We start from the raw sequence: 16,837 nt of genomic DNA, 5'->3' as shown, positions 1-16,837 counted from the left end.
ATCAAGTGAATGTAAAAGATTCTGTTTTCTGAAGATAATATATTACTCCTTAGCTACTCATTGTGAATATGTTTATGGCTTTTACATAGCTAGCTGATTTAGTCATCTGTGCTTTAGGAAGGAAATGAAACTTTTTTAGGTCATCCTTTCTTTTAACAACTACAAAAAAGGCATAGCTAGACAAAATAAAGGATGGAAACCAGTTAAAGGTTCTTCCCAATAATTCTTCATTTTTAAAAGGGGCGAATCCATACTGACTAAATCATGTGGAAAGTACTTCCTTTTTCTCAAGTCTTTATCAAACCCTGAGAGAAGTCCTATTTAACCACTCAAATATTTACCAGTGAGGTTATGATGCTTCCAGATGAAGATTATGTAGAGATCAGTTTAAAATATATTAATAATGCTGCATAATTTTTATTTGCAAAATAGAAATACACTTTACAATATTCTTTACTTTGAATTTGTGCTCATTTACAGTATTTGGAGTGCTGTTTTGATTTCGTAACTTTAAAGGGAACTGAAATTACTTTAGACTCAAAATGCTGACTAGCCTTTGTTTCATTTTTATCATACTTATAGAAATATGATTTAAGCCCTTCCACAGTTAAAATCTGTTTCCTCTGAAAGGGATAGTTTGTGACCTACCAGCCTGGTAGATCATGCTCAGCCTTTTCCATAATTCTATCGATTTGACCTCCCTTGTGGCCACCCAAAAAAGTAATTGTTTTGAATATCTCAAATGGAGGTTATGTGAAGGAATTCCAGAATATCTGAATTTCCCTTGCAGAAAGCCCTGTCAACTGCCATGTCACATCTTTGACTGAAGTATTGTTGCTGTTTGCTGCAGTTTGCTAGGAATAAACAAGGAAGAACAGGTTTTCAGGCAAGCAAATCAAACACAAAGTCTCTCAGTTTTCAATCTATTTTGAGTGAAATACCTGTGGGGTGTTTTTGGTTTTGCTGTTCAAGGAAGTAGATGCCTGTGGAGTATGTTTGTTGTATCTGAAGAACAATCCAGCTGTATTTCCCTGCCTCTCAGCTTCCATTCTGCTCACATGCTCTGAATGGGGAGGTACAAGTAAGGTCCTGTGTTTTTCATGCTGGTGCTTAGAGAATGTGCTCCTTGCAAATGCCCTTTCACATGTGCAGCGTTGGGGTAGTGAAAGGGTCTTGTTCTTCTGCACTGGAGCTGCAGGCCAACCTCAGCCTTGTGTGAAGGTAAAGCAAGTTAAAGACAGAAGCTCTCCACACTTTCCTGGTTAGCTCTACAGACCATAATGTTCTGTTAACTTGTTAGCTCCTCCATGTGGGCACTAGGAGTATTCCAAGTGGTATTTCTCGTAGGACTGGAGTTTAAGAAGGTTGTGTGGTAGCTCTTGCTGTTAACAGGGGTGAGGGTCAGCTGCATCACCACCTGCAACCCTCCAACAGCTCAGAACAGAAAGTGGGGGTTCATTGTGGCAGGCTAAAGGGAATTCGATTCCCAGCCTGGTCTGGTTTTCATGTTTGTTTTTGTGTGAACAACAAACAGATGGGAAACTAAAGCAGTGCAGCTTTTGTCGCTGTAGCCTTCTTTGGTTGTACTGCTTTTTAATATGTGCTGTCCTAATTAGTGTTTTAATTTTTATAAGGAGGGAGGAACACCAGTATTGATATATGTTGTGATTTGGATAGTAGTATGTTTTGGAGTTTTAATGACTGATGCAAGAAAAACACGGCTTCATGAAGTTACTTCTCTTAATGGTTGAAATATGAGTGGAAGTAGACAAGTGTGCTTTGCTTTATTTATAATGTCTTTCATCTAGCATTGCTTAAACTGTGCTCCATAATGCTTCTCCTTGTGTAGCTTCTTTTTGGTGGTTTCTATTGTCAATTCAACATTTGCAATGAAATCTACAGTATTTTATCACGCAGCGTTGATTTAAAATAACTCGATGTTTGCAGTAAGTATTTGTCATCTAACTGTGTAGTCAGTGTTTATACTCAAATACCTCATCCCACACCAAAGACTTCTGTTGGTTTTAAATTATGCCAGTCACTGCAGCAGAGTGTCTTCATGCTCAAAACCATGTATTCCCGAAGAATATATTATTGCATTAATATGGTGAACTTGCTGAGCTGGAATAACAGCAGACCTACTTTGATCATGCATTAAGGAAAAAAAAAATTAAATAATATGTTTAAAATTTGCATAAAAAGCGTTAGACAAATCCAGGTCAGGGTAAAGCTGAGACAAATCCAGTTGAGCAGTTACAGGTCAGCGAGTGCTTCTTAGTACTTTGGAACAGTACAGGTTTAGCTATGCAACCTCCTGGTCCTTGTACAAGGACACAGTTATTGTGGAGTTCACTGTTCTCAAGTGTTTAGTACCTGTTTCCTTGGATGTACAATTTCAAATTAGGTTTCTGTGCTCCTTGTAAGGAGGAATTGAGCTAGAAAGGGGGGTTAATACATTTTCTTGTGGGTTGAATCCTTCTCAGTAGGGATTTCTGTTAGGTCTGTCTGAAGTCCTACAGCTTCTCTGAAGGTAGGTGTCTACATGCAGTTTAAAACCCTTTTTAATTTTGACATCTTAAGCGATTCCTTTTAAATCAGGAGGTAGGAATGGTCACACTGTTAACATTTGATACATTAGGTTGCTGGGTAAGTGGTTTGCTGTTGTGTTAAAACAATGAATCTAAAATCTTCTGATAGGCAGCCAAGTAAGGCCAGGCAGCAAGGGCTGAGTTTGTACTCCTGGCCTCAAAGGGACAATAGTTTGGGCTCAGGTATTGCCCCACAGTCATCAGGAGTGTTGCCTTGGTAACATACTCCCTGGCCTGTTCTGGCATTTGTCAGCTCTCCTCGGGACAATGCCTAGACAAGATCTGGGGCATGATGCAGCTCAGGGACTATTTTCAGCTGCTGGTATGGATTAGCAGTGGAGGATGTGTAGTTGCGTGGGTGCAAGCTGTGCTTTGCCACTTGCCCACGAGGCCTGAGGACAGGCTGTGGCTCGCTGTGCTGCCAAGCCCAGATGCAGCCGCGGGTTCAGCCACGAGTGACTCCAGCGCTGGCAGATGAGTCACGCGTTCCTGGGCTGCCTTCCCTCTGGGCTGGGGGACTCGTGCCCGCTTCTGCACAGCACCTGGCTTCTCTTGGGAAAGCTGCTCTATGTCAGGCACACTCCTTCCATGCCTGCTAATGTTTGCCTTTCCTCAGGTCCAGGAATGGGGGACAACAGCCTTGGGCACACAAAAAGTGCTGAGCATGTCCAGAAGGACAACATCTGTAAGCGTGCTCACTGGCGGGATGCAATCTAGCAAGGGAGCTTCACCAGTGTAAAGATATAGGCATCAGATTGCTCATGCAGACATCACTCATGCCTTGTGGGTTTCTGGATTTTAGGCACCTAGGATCTTGTCTCAGCTTGGAAGTTGCAATGGGCAATGATTTGTAATATGAAATTTTCTAGGGTTTTTCTTGCAGGGGACAAAACATGCTAAGGGTCACCAAAGGATGGCTTGGCATGTGCTCACCATGCTCCTTTTGACAAAGTTACATTAGGAGTATGCAGCTTTAACCTTCAGAAAGGAACTGAGAACATATTTGAGGTTTTCTGTCTGTACATACTAAATATATTTCTGCTTGCATCATGAGTGTGTTCCAGAAGCATGTGGGATGAGAGAGGTCACGACCACCACTGCTCCTCGGCGTGATAGTGCCAAAGGCTCATACTGATTCTGCTGAATGTGCTCTAAATTTTTTTAAGGCTATGACATTTCAGTTGTCACAGCTGTGGCTGGAAAACCTTCTCTGATTTTGCCTTTATCATACAGGGCACAGTTTTAGGAGTCTCTAAGATGATTGCTTTTTGGGTTTTTGTGAAAATAGTACATGGTGTAATAGAAATATATGAATATATTTATGTTTATATGCTTTTTTCTTTTGGCTATATATATATATATATATATATATATATATACACACACTCACTCTTTAATAAATGCTTGCCTTTCTAGTACTCCTTAAGAGTTTCCTTTAATGAAAACCATGCTGTGCTTTCTGAGAGTTGAAACTTTTATCTGCCTTAACAGCTGAAGGCAAATTGAAAAACCAGGAAGAATAGCGAATTATAGTCTTCACTGTCTCTCCCATCACTTTGAAAATCTTCCCTGCCACTCCTATTTATCATGAGGATGACTCAAGCTGTTATTCATGCTTGGGTGTTGCCATTTGAGCAAATCCTCCAGGCTACTGGAAGAGAAGCCAGAACATTTAAAGCTGAGGTCCTGTGTTTCCTGCTTTTGTCTCTGTTGACAGTGTGTTCACTTCTTGGTAGGCACTCACAAAGTGCATAAAGCACTCACTAGGACTGAAGGATTTTGGTTATCTTAGCAGTGTTAACAGGTTTATCTGTTGTAGGTATACCAAGTCAGCCCAACCCTTAAGATGCTCTTGCTTCAAGTACAAACACGACCAAAGGGATTACCTAAGACACAGCAGCTATGCAGAGTTTTCATTCTGTGACATTTAGATGCCATTCTTGATTAAGAATGTTAAGTTTTTTTCCTGCTGCTTTAAGGTATAGAGTTTCTCTAGTTAAGAGAATGTGAATCCTACTTCTATAACTTAGATATTTAGGTTTTCTCTGCACTTGAGACAGATCTGTACTTCCAGGAAGCAGTTCATTCTATTTATTTTAAACAGGTATTTTACAGTGGGATTATTCACTTTCCACTGTCATCTGCCTCAATGACAAACCTAAACTAAATTCATAGTTTTGTCTGTTAAGGTTAGGAGTCATATGCTTAATTCTACTTTAGCAAGTTAGCAAGTCATATGCTTAATTCTACTTTTCATAACTGTGTTTTCCCCTTCCTTAAAGCATGAAAGGGAGATTATCAAGAGGTGGTTGTGTAATTATGCCTAGGTTTGCTTTAGGTGGCTGCTTGTGCTGTATCTTGCCTGTAATTGCTGTGTTTTCACGTGGAGGTCATGTACCCAGGCTGTGTCAGGTTTGCTCTGGTTATAGATTTACAGCTGTGACAGGGAGCTGGGACTTACAGGCGGTGCTCAGTGGAGCTGCCAGCCCTCTTGGTGCCCCATAAAGATATCTTGTCTGTACACCGGTACTAAGTACAGATTTGGTCACAGAAATGTCTGCATTAGCATGGTAGACTTTTCTTTAGTCTGTTTTTCTTTAAGGCTGGCTGATTAAAAGGAACAAGGAATAGTGCAATAGTTTTCTGGGAATCCTTGCTTTTCAAGTTGTTTGGGTTTTAAAAATTTTTTTTAAGTTTATTTTAATACTGTTCAATGTTTTGGTGGTCATATTTCAGCTGTAGGATTTTGATTTTAGTCATACTGTGTTTCTAGGTAGTTTGAACTTTTCATCCTGCAACACTGCTATATCTGCATTGTAAATACTGTGCAGGAATGTTTAAAGGTTGTCCATGAGGGAAAAATGTATTAGAATTCAGGGAGGTATCTTGGCAGTTCTTCAGTTTTGTAAAATCTTGCTGACTTGTGGCAAATTTGATGTAACTGTCGCCTTAAATACAAAAGTAAATAAAGCTCAGGTTAAGTTCTGTGACTTGTATCCCTGTTGCTCCTTCCTTGGATGGCACTATGCTCTCCAGCTTTGTAGTTTTAGGAATCTCTGTAGTGAAAGAGGTAAAATTATTAAAATGAAGCTTTGGTTTGATTTTTGGGATTTTTTTGTTGTTGTTTTGGTCTGGCTTATTTTATCTGAGCCAAAGTCCTTTTATTACTCTTTCTTTCCTTACTGCTGTGTCATTTGACTCACTCTTGCTAACTTTTCTATGGAAGGTAAGATTAGTTTCTGTTAAGAAGCAAAGTGGGTGCCAAACAAACATTCTAATATGGAATTTTGGGGTTTTTTTTCCAGCTGTGTGCTCAATTTTCAAGCTCTTAAAGTGATACTAGTATTGTGTCAAACTGTCAAATTATACATTATTGGAAGATGTTTTTGTTTCTTTTCTTGCTGCACTTTAAGTTATTGCATGCATAAAAGCATGGGGTTTTAGATGCTTTTTTGTAAGCCAAATAAGTGCTTTTGTGCCTGCTTTTATATTGTATAAATGTATATTACTTCAGTTATGTGTTTGTGTCGCCATCTTACAGTAACTTTCCAGTAACAAAAAGCCCTTGTGGGGGATGTGGATGCCCCTGTTGACAGCTGTTGAGCAGGCAGAGTGTTCAGCACCCTCCAGAAAGGTAATCCCTCCAGGTTTGCTGGAAGCTTTTCCTTTGGGGTGGGTTTGCCTGTCAGAATGGGGTTAGGTGCAGGCTGGAAGGTGCCCGTGGTCCAGCTGAGTGTGGAGCCTCTGCAGCTGCATCCTTGGTGTTCTCCTGAGCAGAGGCTGGAGGCTCACCCACGGAGCCTGGTCTGAACTTGGCTCAGGTTCCTTCCTGGACTGCCAGCAGCCTGTGCTTTCCCTTTGGGAGCACCCTGCCCACAGCAGAGCCCGTGCTTGGCACGCTCTCTGCGCGCCTGCTGCACCTTCCAGCAGCCGGGAGGAACTCGCAGATCTTATCTGGACAGCAGTCTGTACTGATTTTTTTTTATTTTTTTTCATTTGCTGCCCAGAGGAGTGTGTGAAATACAATAACATGCAGTGTATGTGGTAAACTTTCTTTCACACGTAAGAAGTGTGAAATAACTTAGGTAGACCAGCAGTTTTTGGATTTGATTTCATTAATGAAACATTTTTTGTTAGGCTGAAAAGGTAGATATTTTGGTACTTGCTTCACTGCTTCACTATTCTCATTTTTGTCCATGTTTTGCTATGTACTTAATAAAATTTTCCAATTGTCTTCCTTTTGTAAAGCATTGGGATTTGCAGAATTCTTCTGAAAAGCAGAGTTAACCTAGCCAAAGTTGTTTTCATGTGAGGTAGAGTTAATATTTTCACAAGATGGTTGCATTAATTTTGGGTGCCTCCTGTTGCTAGCATTGTTATTTAAGAATTTTGTTCTTTAAGGCAGGAACTCACTGTTTAAAAAAGATAGAGTTAGGGGAAATATTAAAACTATGTATGTGCAAAAATATTCTTTTTATCTCATCATAAAAGAACTTCTTTCTAGTGGCCTTCCTTTGCCGTTGCTTGTGGTTTGATCCTCAGGTTTAAATTACAGAAAATTCCCCCCCTTCTTATGCTGGACAGCTTTTAGTTCTGATAGAACTAGAGTGGGCAGGCTGCTTCTTAAGTAGAAAAAAAGAATTATTTAAAACCTGAATTCTCAGCTCTGGAATTTTTAGTTCTCCAACAATGCGATAGGTTTTATAAAAGACTGGAAAATGTGTGAAGAGTTCTTTTTGTTTGTTTTAATTTTGTAGTAAGTTCAGTTGTCTTACGGGAAGAGCTGGGCTTGCTTTTACAAGCAGCTGTTTGACAGGAACTGGATGGGGGTGAGGTGATAAATGTGAAAGGCTTCAGTATCAAACCAGAATTGTGAAAGCAAAACTTCTCCATGCAACTTCTTGCAAAAGTGTTAGATTTTGCAGGCTTAGCTTTCTGAATTTGGCTCCTCTTGAATGAACCCTATAGAGTAAATCTGCTAATGCAGTGATAGTTGTGTTTATACAATGTTTTCAATATTCTGGTAATTGGATAACAAATGCAGCCCAGGCATTTCTGTCTTCTAGATTTAGAATCATTCTGATTTACATTTTGCCTTAGCTTTTGAAATGTATCATGTTTCATTTTGTCAGTGGTGCTCAAATGTCAGAAGCCCTGCAGTCTAAATGATGATAATCTCGTAAAAAAGAGAACTTGTCAGGATTCACAGGTCTGCCTAGATGCAAGAACCTTGTAATATTGCATTTACTGCTGGAAAAGTATGAACAAATTGGTTTTCATGGATAAAACTCTTAGAAAATAACTTGAGAGAATAAATAATGCTAGAGGATACTGTGCTCAGGCGGGATTTACAAAATTACCAGTCTCAAAGTGAACCTCACTAGATTCTCTAATTTTACCTGAGTTCTTAGTGTAATTCTAGAAATCTCATCTTTGGTTATGATGGTGCTTGAAATTGCAAGTGAAAATCTCTTTCTCATTTGCAAGAGATGATGGAAGACTGTTGGATCAGAAGTGATATGGAAAGATTGAATGACAGTCTAGTGCTCCTTGCCTCTTTCCAAAGAAGTGAGAGGGGCATTTATGAAACTAGTAGATTTGAAACTAAAGGATGTTTGGGTTTCTTAGTTTTGTTTTTAGTTCTGCACACACACAATGTGAACTTTTTACTACTGTGAACACTTACACACATTTACAGGAAGACAGAACAAGCTCACAGAAGAAAAATTTCTCCTGAACACACGAATATATCTGATCCAGAAAATCCTGACATATGACTGATGAGGTGGGACAGCACTCGAGAAAGCCTTGTGTGCTTCTCCTACTGTTATCTTGTTCCCCAGGCATCCAGCCTTGTCTGCTGTTGGAGTCAGGACTGTAGATTAGCTGCATGTTTAGGGTCTGATCAGTAATCCTTATCTTTTACCTGGCTCAAGAGCTCTTTTTCAATTTTTGCAATTCTGTGACTGAGGTTACTTCCTTAAGAAACCAAAGCTTGGAGGTTGATTTCATTTAAGGATTCCTTACCTGCCTGAAGTATTTTCTATAGAGGTTTTTTACACACTTAAAAAACTATAAAGACATATTTGACTCGGTATTTCTTCAAATGTAAAATATTTGCATACTGAAGTGAAAAAAAATCACCTGGCAATTAAAAAATTAAAACTTCAACCTGAATACAGAAAGTATAAAATAGGACATTTTCTGATTTTGATGTTGAAGTAATGATATGTTGAAGTAAGTTTAAGGTATTTATAGCATATATTTTTCCTTGTCTTTTAAAACTGCTGATTAGTTAACTAGCTATCAATATTTACCTGCCTTTAGATCTAAAACTTGCTTGGAATCAATTAAATTTGCCCTGCTTTTATTTTTATAGGAAGGGTGCACTTTCTGCGCTCTGTAGATGAAGAAACCACACTACAAAGAACAGTTTTTGAAGTTTTTATCCTAAAACTGAGCTCCTGGCTTTCCCTGGGTAGGCATATGAGTAAAAATAATGCACTTTTAGGAAGTACTGGTTGCAACACATTCAGATCCTCAGGAGCTCTGACAATGTAAGCCTTTTTTCTTTGAAATGTCTTGGCATGACTTAGGAATGTAACTTCTTATCTAGATTTTACATTTAAATTTTGTCATAAGACCTTACCAGAGAGACAAAAGAGTTGGTATCAAAGTCAAGAGCAGAGACAGGGAGTGCATCTGTTGAGGAATTGCTCCATCCACAGCTCTCCAGGATAATTTTGTTGTAGAACCAGAAAAGGCAGAGGAAACCTCATCCAGTCCTGAATATCTGGTACCCTGTCTTGCTATCACCTTGTTGTGGGAGGTACAGTTTTACTCCCCCTCTTCTGAATCAGTCACATCCGGAATTTTTCAAGTAATGGTTTGATTCGCAGCATTACAGATGATGCTTTTTGACTGTGTTGGGTTTTTTGTTAGGATATTTGTTGTGTATTATTTTTTCCTCTCCTGTGAAAAAGTGAAAATGTTTAATAATAAAATACAAAGTTTCCTCAGCTTCTGGACGTTGAGCTATTAATTGATCAGAAAGCTGTTGCACTGTGCTCTTTCAAAAACCAGAAGCTGCTGCCCTGGAGAGCGAGTGCAAAGCAGAGCTGCTGTCTGTGCTTCTGCAGACTACTTGAGGTAATATGCCAAGGAAAGTTTGGTTTAAAAGGGAAGTACTCATGTATGTGGCTTTGTCTGCTTGTTCTGCTTTTAAGTCAGCGATGGGTTTTTATTTTTCCCCTGCAGTTTTTTAATCTCAGAAAGAGTAGGTTCTGTCTGTCAGGGTGAGGCCCTGGGGTGCTCACTGCTGTAAGGCAGAGGGGGTGCTGCTGAACAAGTTGTCACTCAATTGAGTAACAGCTATGAGAAGCTCAGGGGAGTGGTACCCTGGAAATGTAGCCCAGCAGTGACATTAGGGGCTTTTCTCTCACACTTCTTGGAGGGAATCTAATATTAAACACACCCTTTAGAGAGAGAGAATCATTGAGACTTTAGAGATGCATATCTGGTTTTGGACTTTGGATTTGTCAGCGGCATATGGAAAACAGAGTAACTCATGCCAAGAGTTTCATGCACTTTTTTTGAATTTGGATGTGTATCAGAAGAGTTTAGGATTCCCAACAAAGATAATTGTTTATTTCAGATGTCATGCAGACATTTTTTATCTATGCTGCCTTTGTAGCTTAATTCATCCTATATGAATTTTCCTTTCATAAATTATGTGGATAAAGATTGAAAATGCTGTTAAATTTAAAATTCAATCAGCACTAGCTCCTAGCAGCCATTGAGTAACTCGCTTTCCCAGTAGTAGGAGGCAATGTATGGTTGATTTATAACAGTTAAACAGAAGCTTTGCATAGGGAAATAGACTCATTCAGATAACAACGTATCATATAGTTTGATGGCTCAATATGCATTTTTTCCTACATTGATTCACTCCTCTGCATACAGCCCTGGTGCAAAAATGTCTCAGTGCTGTATGTGTGTTGCAGTTGACTGCCCTAAATCTTAAGTGCAAATTTGTTTAGACTCAGTTCTTATTCTCCATTGTTTTTAGGGAGGAAAAAACAACACTTATTTTACCTTTGAAATTTTATTTTATTTTACAGTGATGTTAAATTAATTCTGAGGGAAATGTACACAGTGTTCTAGTAGCTGGGAAACATATATAGCAGGATGTTTTAAAGCAATTTTGTCTATGTATTTCTGTTTGTGACAGTAATATATGTAGATTTCTCCTTTTACGTGTTGCTGACTTTTCCAAGTGTCTTGATTAATTTTGCCAGCATGTAGCCCCAAGTACTTTATTTTTATACTTTTTATAGTTTGAAAGAAAATAGCATTTGAAGTTTTAAATGCTCGTGTTAAAATGATTTCTAGGACGCAAAAATTGAGAGGAAGTTGAACTCCAAAATTAAAGCATCTTGAATTTCTTTATAGAACACCAAATAGTTTCCTGGAAGAAATAATCAACTTGATGCACATGTATATTTCTAGTTAGAAAAAGTCTTGTTTTACTAAGAAATTGTACTTTGAGATCAAATTAACTTACTCAGAGGATGTTATTTTCCTCAAAAGTCATGCTTAGTTTAAGAACTCTTCACAAAAGAGTTTAATGAAGTGGTACTGTACCCAGAGCATTAACTCCAGTCATCACAAGTTACTTTGTTTTAATCACACAGGCTTGTGAGAGAGAGAGGTGAGAAGAAAAACCAGTTTGTCTGAGACATTTCCAAATGCTCTGAACTACCAGGAGACATAATTGCTTTATGAGGGCCAGGCTTGTGGAGAGAGCATGTATTTTTATCAGATAAACCTGGGAGAAACAAAGTTCTTGTAACTCACTGACTGAAGCCTCCTGTGAACATAATGGTCCCTAAGAAGGAAAGTGCAGGGAAAAAGACAGTAGGGGAGTGGAGTAAGAGAGGCAAGAGGAGACTGGGGAAGACACAGTAGCTGAAGTGACATGACAATATGGGGCAATTTTCCTGCAGTGTGGAGCAGGTAGCTTCACCCCCGTCCTCAGCAGCTTGGAAACTGATATCATTATTAAATTGAGCAACTGTTTTAACTTCAGGAAGGAAAACAACCTGCTTTTTCATTTGTGTTTGACTTGAGAAACAACCCTTGGACTTTGGTTAACCTCTAAACTTAAAAGTTCATTTCTAACATACATTCTGTCAGAACAAACCTTTGACATAGATTTTTAAAATACTTTTTCTGTGTGCTATTATGCTTAACACTTTTACAGCCTTGTAATAAACTTTTCAGATGTGAAGGAAGCACAGCCTTTACATATATGAATATATGTCCACAGCTGAAGAAATGTGCAGGCTTCTAATTCCAGTTTAGTCCCAATAGTCTTTTAATATAGTTTATATTGTAGAGTCACTGTCAAATATTTTCATTTTTATGGTCTGAAGGCTGTGTTGAATGAAGCTTTCTGAAACTGGCCTTTCAGAGAATCTGACATCCCGTGGTCTGGTGGACCGGTTCTTTTTTATGGAATTCTGAATGGTATCTGATGTGAAGTAATAGACAATGGGGTCAAAACAGCAGTTTGAAACAGCGATGCACAGAGTGATGGGGTACATAGTCCTGACTGCAGTCACCACTGAGCAATTGACCCAGGTCTGTGTTCTCATAAGGGAGTAGAGTATTAAGGTAATGTTATAAGGCACAAAGCAGAAGCAGAATATCACCAAATGGACAAAAATCATTTTGAGTACCTTTTTCTTGCTTACTTTATTCCGGCTTAGCGTGAGCGGTTTATTCAGGGTCCGTAGGACCATGGTGGAGCAGGTCACGTTCAGGATGAGCGGGATGAAAAACCCAACCGTTTCAATGAAGATAACAATCCGGGACAGGTAGGTTTTCCACGTGTCCTCTGAGAAGTTTTCAAAGCACGTCCTTTGCTCCGTGTTGTTGCGGCGGTTTGTGGACTGGAAGAAGCTTGCTGGTGTGCTGCCTGCTAGCACGGTTATCCACACTGCGGCACAGACAATCTTGGCGTTCCGTTTGGTCCGCAGGGTCTTGGATCGGAAGGGGTGCACTATGGCTAGAAAGCGATCCACGCTGATGCAAGTCAGAAACAAGATGCTCCCGTACATATTTGTGTAAAAGAGGGTGACAGAAATCTTGCAGAGAATGTCTCCAAACGGCCAGTTTCTGGTTACAAAGTAATAAATCCTGAAGGGTAATGTAAACACGAAAAGCAGATCTGATATGGCTAAATTAAGCATGTAAGTTGTAGTCTCGTTTCGCACTTTTAAAGTACAAGTGAAAATGTAGATGGCTACACAGTTCGCTATGAGGCCAAGAACAAACACCATGCTAAAGATACACCCATACAGAGTATATTTAAAGGAGTCCTCAGTGGAACAATTAGAGCTTACCATTATAATGGTATGTTAAAAATTCCTGTGATTTGGCGTCTTCTCTGGTATTTTTATTGCAACTTTTTTTAAATTCCAGAAGAACTTGCAGGTCAGATGTATTTGAACGGTGTGCTTTGGCAAGTTTGTTATGCTGGGAAGCTTCAGGGAAGGAAGGTGAGCTCTGTGGCAGGGGAGTACATCTCCAGCAGAAATCACCAGGAAGTCTCTCTTCTCTGCCGAGTGCTATTTGTAATCACATAGCCAGTCTACAAAAGTCAGAAAGCGCATCATTTGTGGCAGATGAGATCACACCAAAGCTTGCTTAGTTCCATTTCCCACCTCAATTCAGTGAAGCCATTGTAGGACTTTCTGCCTTACTCTTGGCTGCGGGTTGTGCTGGCAAAGCCTCATGCATCCGAATTCACTGGGAGAGCGTGCTTTAGGAACCGATTTCCTGGACGCTGCGAAGTGTCGGCGCTTGCATGTCCCCCTCTCCCTTCTTTCCATGCAACAAGTTTGTCGGCTCGCGGGCCGGCCCCATGGGGCGGGAGGCAGGAGCAGGAGGGAGCTGCCTGCCGGGGCAGAGACCGAATTCCAGAGCGTGTTTGTTCCTGCAGCCCTCGGCAGCTCCTGCCAGCCCGGCTCCTTGTGGAGAGCAGAGCAGAGCGCCCGGGCGATTTGTAGCGTGACATCACAGGAAGAAGAGGCTGGGCGCGCAGGAATGGTTTCAGTTTGGTTTGTTTGCCTTCCCCTGGCTCTGCTGTACCTTGCAGATGCAGCTTGGAGAGTGCGGCAGCTGCTTCTTAACTCTTTCCATGCCCCCTGAGAGGTCCTTTGTCAGTGTTGCTGGGGTTTGGAAACCTTCCTCTTCAGTTATGATGAGACTTTACAGTGTCTAAACTCTCATGCCCTTAAGTTCCTATTTTTCTTTGGCAATAGCAGTAATTGTGAGGTTTTATATAGGATTGAACTAACGTTGTGCCTTTTGTTAATAGTTTTGCTTGTAATAGAGAACACTAGATTAATCACCAGAAATCAGCTGAGTGGTTCTGTCTAAATTCCCCCAATACACCAGTACAAACCTCAAGAGGGACAAAGTAATATTGATAGGTAATTAAGTAATTGCACCAAATAATTACTGAAAAAGAGGGGGTTACTCATGGATATTCACAGGACTGAGATGTGTTGCAGTGGGAGGAGAGATTTTTTTTTTTTACTTGTTCCATATTAGAAGGCACAGCCCAAGCTTTATTTCTAATCAGAAAGGTGGCTCTTTTGTTAAAAAAAATTGACTCCAGTGATTTTTTGAAATGTTGTGATACAGAAGCATTTTCTTGAATATGTCAACACAGAATTAATACAACAAAATGCATATAGTGTACTGTGCAATTGGTTCTGGTTATTTCAAGGGGGGCAGTTACCACATATGCACAAAATACTCCCATTAGTCACTAATAATTGAAACAAAAACATGTTGTAACTAATTACACTGTTAAGTAAATATTAAAAAAAAGCAGCTCTTACTGCCTTTAGGGGCAGATAGGAGATAAATCTCAGTTTAGGCAGACTCATTTATTGAACAACAACTTGGATAGGCTCACTTCTGGCATCAAACCCAGTCCGTTTCTAAGTCTTAGAATAACAAATCTCTTAATATCTGGCTGGGTGGTATGGTTCTTTTGAACTGTATTTTAATCAGCTGCACCTAAGCAAGGCTCTGGGCAAAACCTTTCTAGTCTGCTGTGAAGGAGAGTAAATAATAGCACTTTACAGGATTTTGGCACAGTTTCTTAGCGTAAGGTATGTCAGATGAAATTCAGAAACATGCAAAAGTGGGTCTTGCTTATTTTATTTCAAGTTTTCTTTGTAATCTTCTGTGAAACATTTTCACCTTGATTTTGAGGTGAAATCAAGCAGTTTAACTTCAATAGGCTTATAACCACAAGAAACCTTTTTGGCTATTGAAATCCATGCTTAAATGTAAAGCACAGTGCATCTGGGACTTCTAAGTCAGTCGGAAATGAAAATGTGAGCTTGGCAGAGTCTCTCCTATCCCACTTAACATGTACCTTAGCATAAAGGCTTTCCTGGCTTTTCTCACAAAAGCAGTCATCACACAGTAAATTTTGTTTCTGTTCCTGGCAACCTTGCATGGTAAAAGAAGGGTTTTCCTGCAAATGTTCTGCATCAGGTCACAGGAGCTCTGCTCAGTTTTACTGCTCCAGCTTTGTTTGCACATGAAGATTCTGTGGGGCAGGCTCAGTTACTGGAATGAAAATCCCTGCAGTACAGAAATTTGGTGTCACAGGTCAAAGCCTCAAGCAATAATTCATATTTAGGGAGAGAAACTAATGGCAATGAGGGTGTATCTCACTGGTTAGAACTTATTTTGGTGTTTTGGCGAAGGTGTGGGTGCACAGAGGTAGGGTGGGATGTCTGGTCTGTTTTACCACTGTAAATGTGCTTTAAAGTAGTGGTCAGGGTGCATCCTATTCTCTATCTGTCAGATAGAGAATAGGATGCACCCTAGATGCTGTGGCTCCTAGTTGTTACTCCTGTTACAAGCATGGATACTACTCAGAGCCTATTTTAGGGCTTTATGTGTATGGTTGTGTTGTCATTAGGACTCTGTTGCCCCTGAACCCTTCTGGTGCAGTACAGTACATGCACTTTGTGCTAATTGATGACCTAAGTGATATTTGTGTATGTCCAGAAACAGCATTCGGCTGCAGGCTTTCTCCACCTGCAGATGAAAATGAGAAACCCCTGAATTGGCAGGTTTTTCCTTCCCTTCGTGTTTCAGCAAGGAGAGTTACCACTGAGAAGGCAGCATGAGTCGTTTTAGTGTAAAAGTGTGAATGGCAAAGGTGAATTGTATGTCCATTTGCTTAATTTAGATGCAGCTGATTGTAACCAAGCAGTGTTTTCATTTCTATGAGCTTGTCCAAGCTGAAGAACCTGTGTTAGTGCATTGGGAGGAGCTGGGAGTCAGGATTGGCTTCCCTTCTGGCCAGGCTCCAGCACGAGCAAGGGGGAAGCCTCATTTTGCTCTCTCCTTTTGTTGGATCATGTTTTAAGATGTTGGCCTTTGTGCTGACAGGTTCAGAAAATACTTCAGTAGCCCCCAACCCCTTAAATTTTAAGAAGCTTAACAGTTATGGAAGAAGAATTGACAGAGTAATGTCCTTGCTTATACTCCTTCACCAGAGGCTGTTTTCCTTTAGGATGGGAAGGAGGGGGTAGGCAGGAGGAAGCAGCTGCAGGGCGGGCCTTGTACACTGAGGGGTTTTTTGTCTCCAAAGGAAACAGTGCTATTGCTGCAGGGAAATGCATATGTGTCTGTCTGCCTTTCTGCATCAGAGATGGGAATGAGTTAGGACCTGTCATTTGCTGCTAGTGCTATATGAGCAAAGCCTGCATTTCCATCAACAGGCTTCCTGTGGCTCCTGAAAGGGCACCAAAGGCAGAGTAAGAATGGGCTCCTTAAAGCCAGGAGCTGATGAGATGTTTGAAATCATCTCTCACTTCAGCAGTGAGCAAGTTTTTTGTACTGCTTCAGGCAGTTACCACATAACTCTGCTTCTCTGAGTTTAGATACCTATTTAAGCGATTTTGGATTTGTGTGGCAAGCCTGCTCCACCTCAGGGGTTCAGAAGGAAAAGTGCTTATAACCTTAGCAGTGTCCTAGGAGAGTGGCTGTAGGACAGTCCTCCATCCCCCCCAAGATGCCACAGAGTTGATTACTTGCTGTCATTTAGGACACAGGGGGCAGGATCCCTTAAATTGAGAAGCCCAAGTTGAGTGGCAAAAACCATTTCACTGAAATAAAACAAGTATTTGAAGACTTTCCAAGCTTTTGGA

General features: G+C 40.3%; 2 protein-coding genes across 2 annotated transcripts in view; one reads left to right on the top strand and one right to left on the bottom strand.

Moving 5' to 3' along the window:
• The window catches only part of RB1 (RB transcriptional corepressor 1), a 70,094-nt gene that overhangs the window by 30,673 nt on the left and 22,584 nt on the right, over positions 1-16,837 (top strand). The window lies entirely within an intron of this gene.
• On the bottom strand, positions 10,968-13,572 carry LPAR6 (lysophosphatidic acid receptor 6). The gene has a single exon (XM_054271805.1). It carries the CDS (start codon positions 12,995-12,997, stop codon positions 11,975-11,977), a length of 1,023 nt encoding a protein of 340 aa, XP_054127780.1. The 5' UTR covers positions 12,998-13,572; the 3' UTR covers positions 10,968-11,974.

Source organism: Melozone crissalis, unplaced genomic scaffold, assembly GCF_028551555.1.
Source record: "Melozone crissalis strain CALT ecotype California unplaced genomic scaffold, PUWL_Pcris_2 ptg000013l_1, whole genome shotgun sequence".
Lineage (NCBI taxonomy): Eukaryota > Metazoa > Chordata > Aves > Passeriformes > Passerellidae > Melozone > Melozone crissalis.
This window is presented reverse-complemented; position numbering and strand designations above follow the sequence as displayed.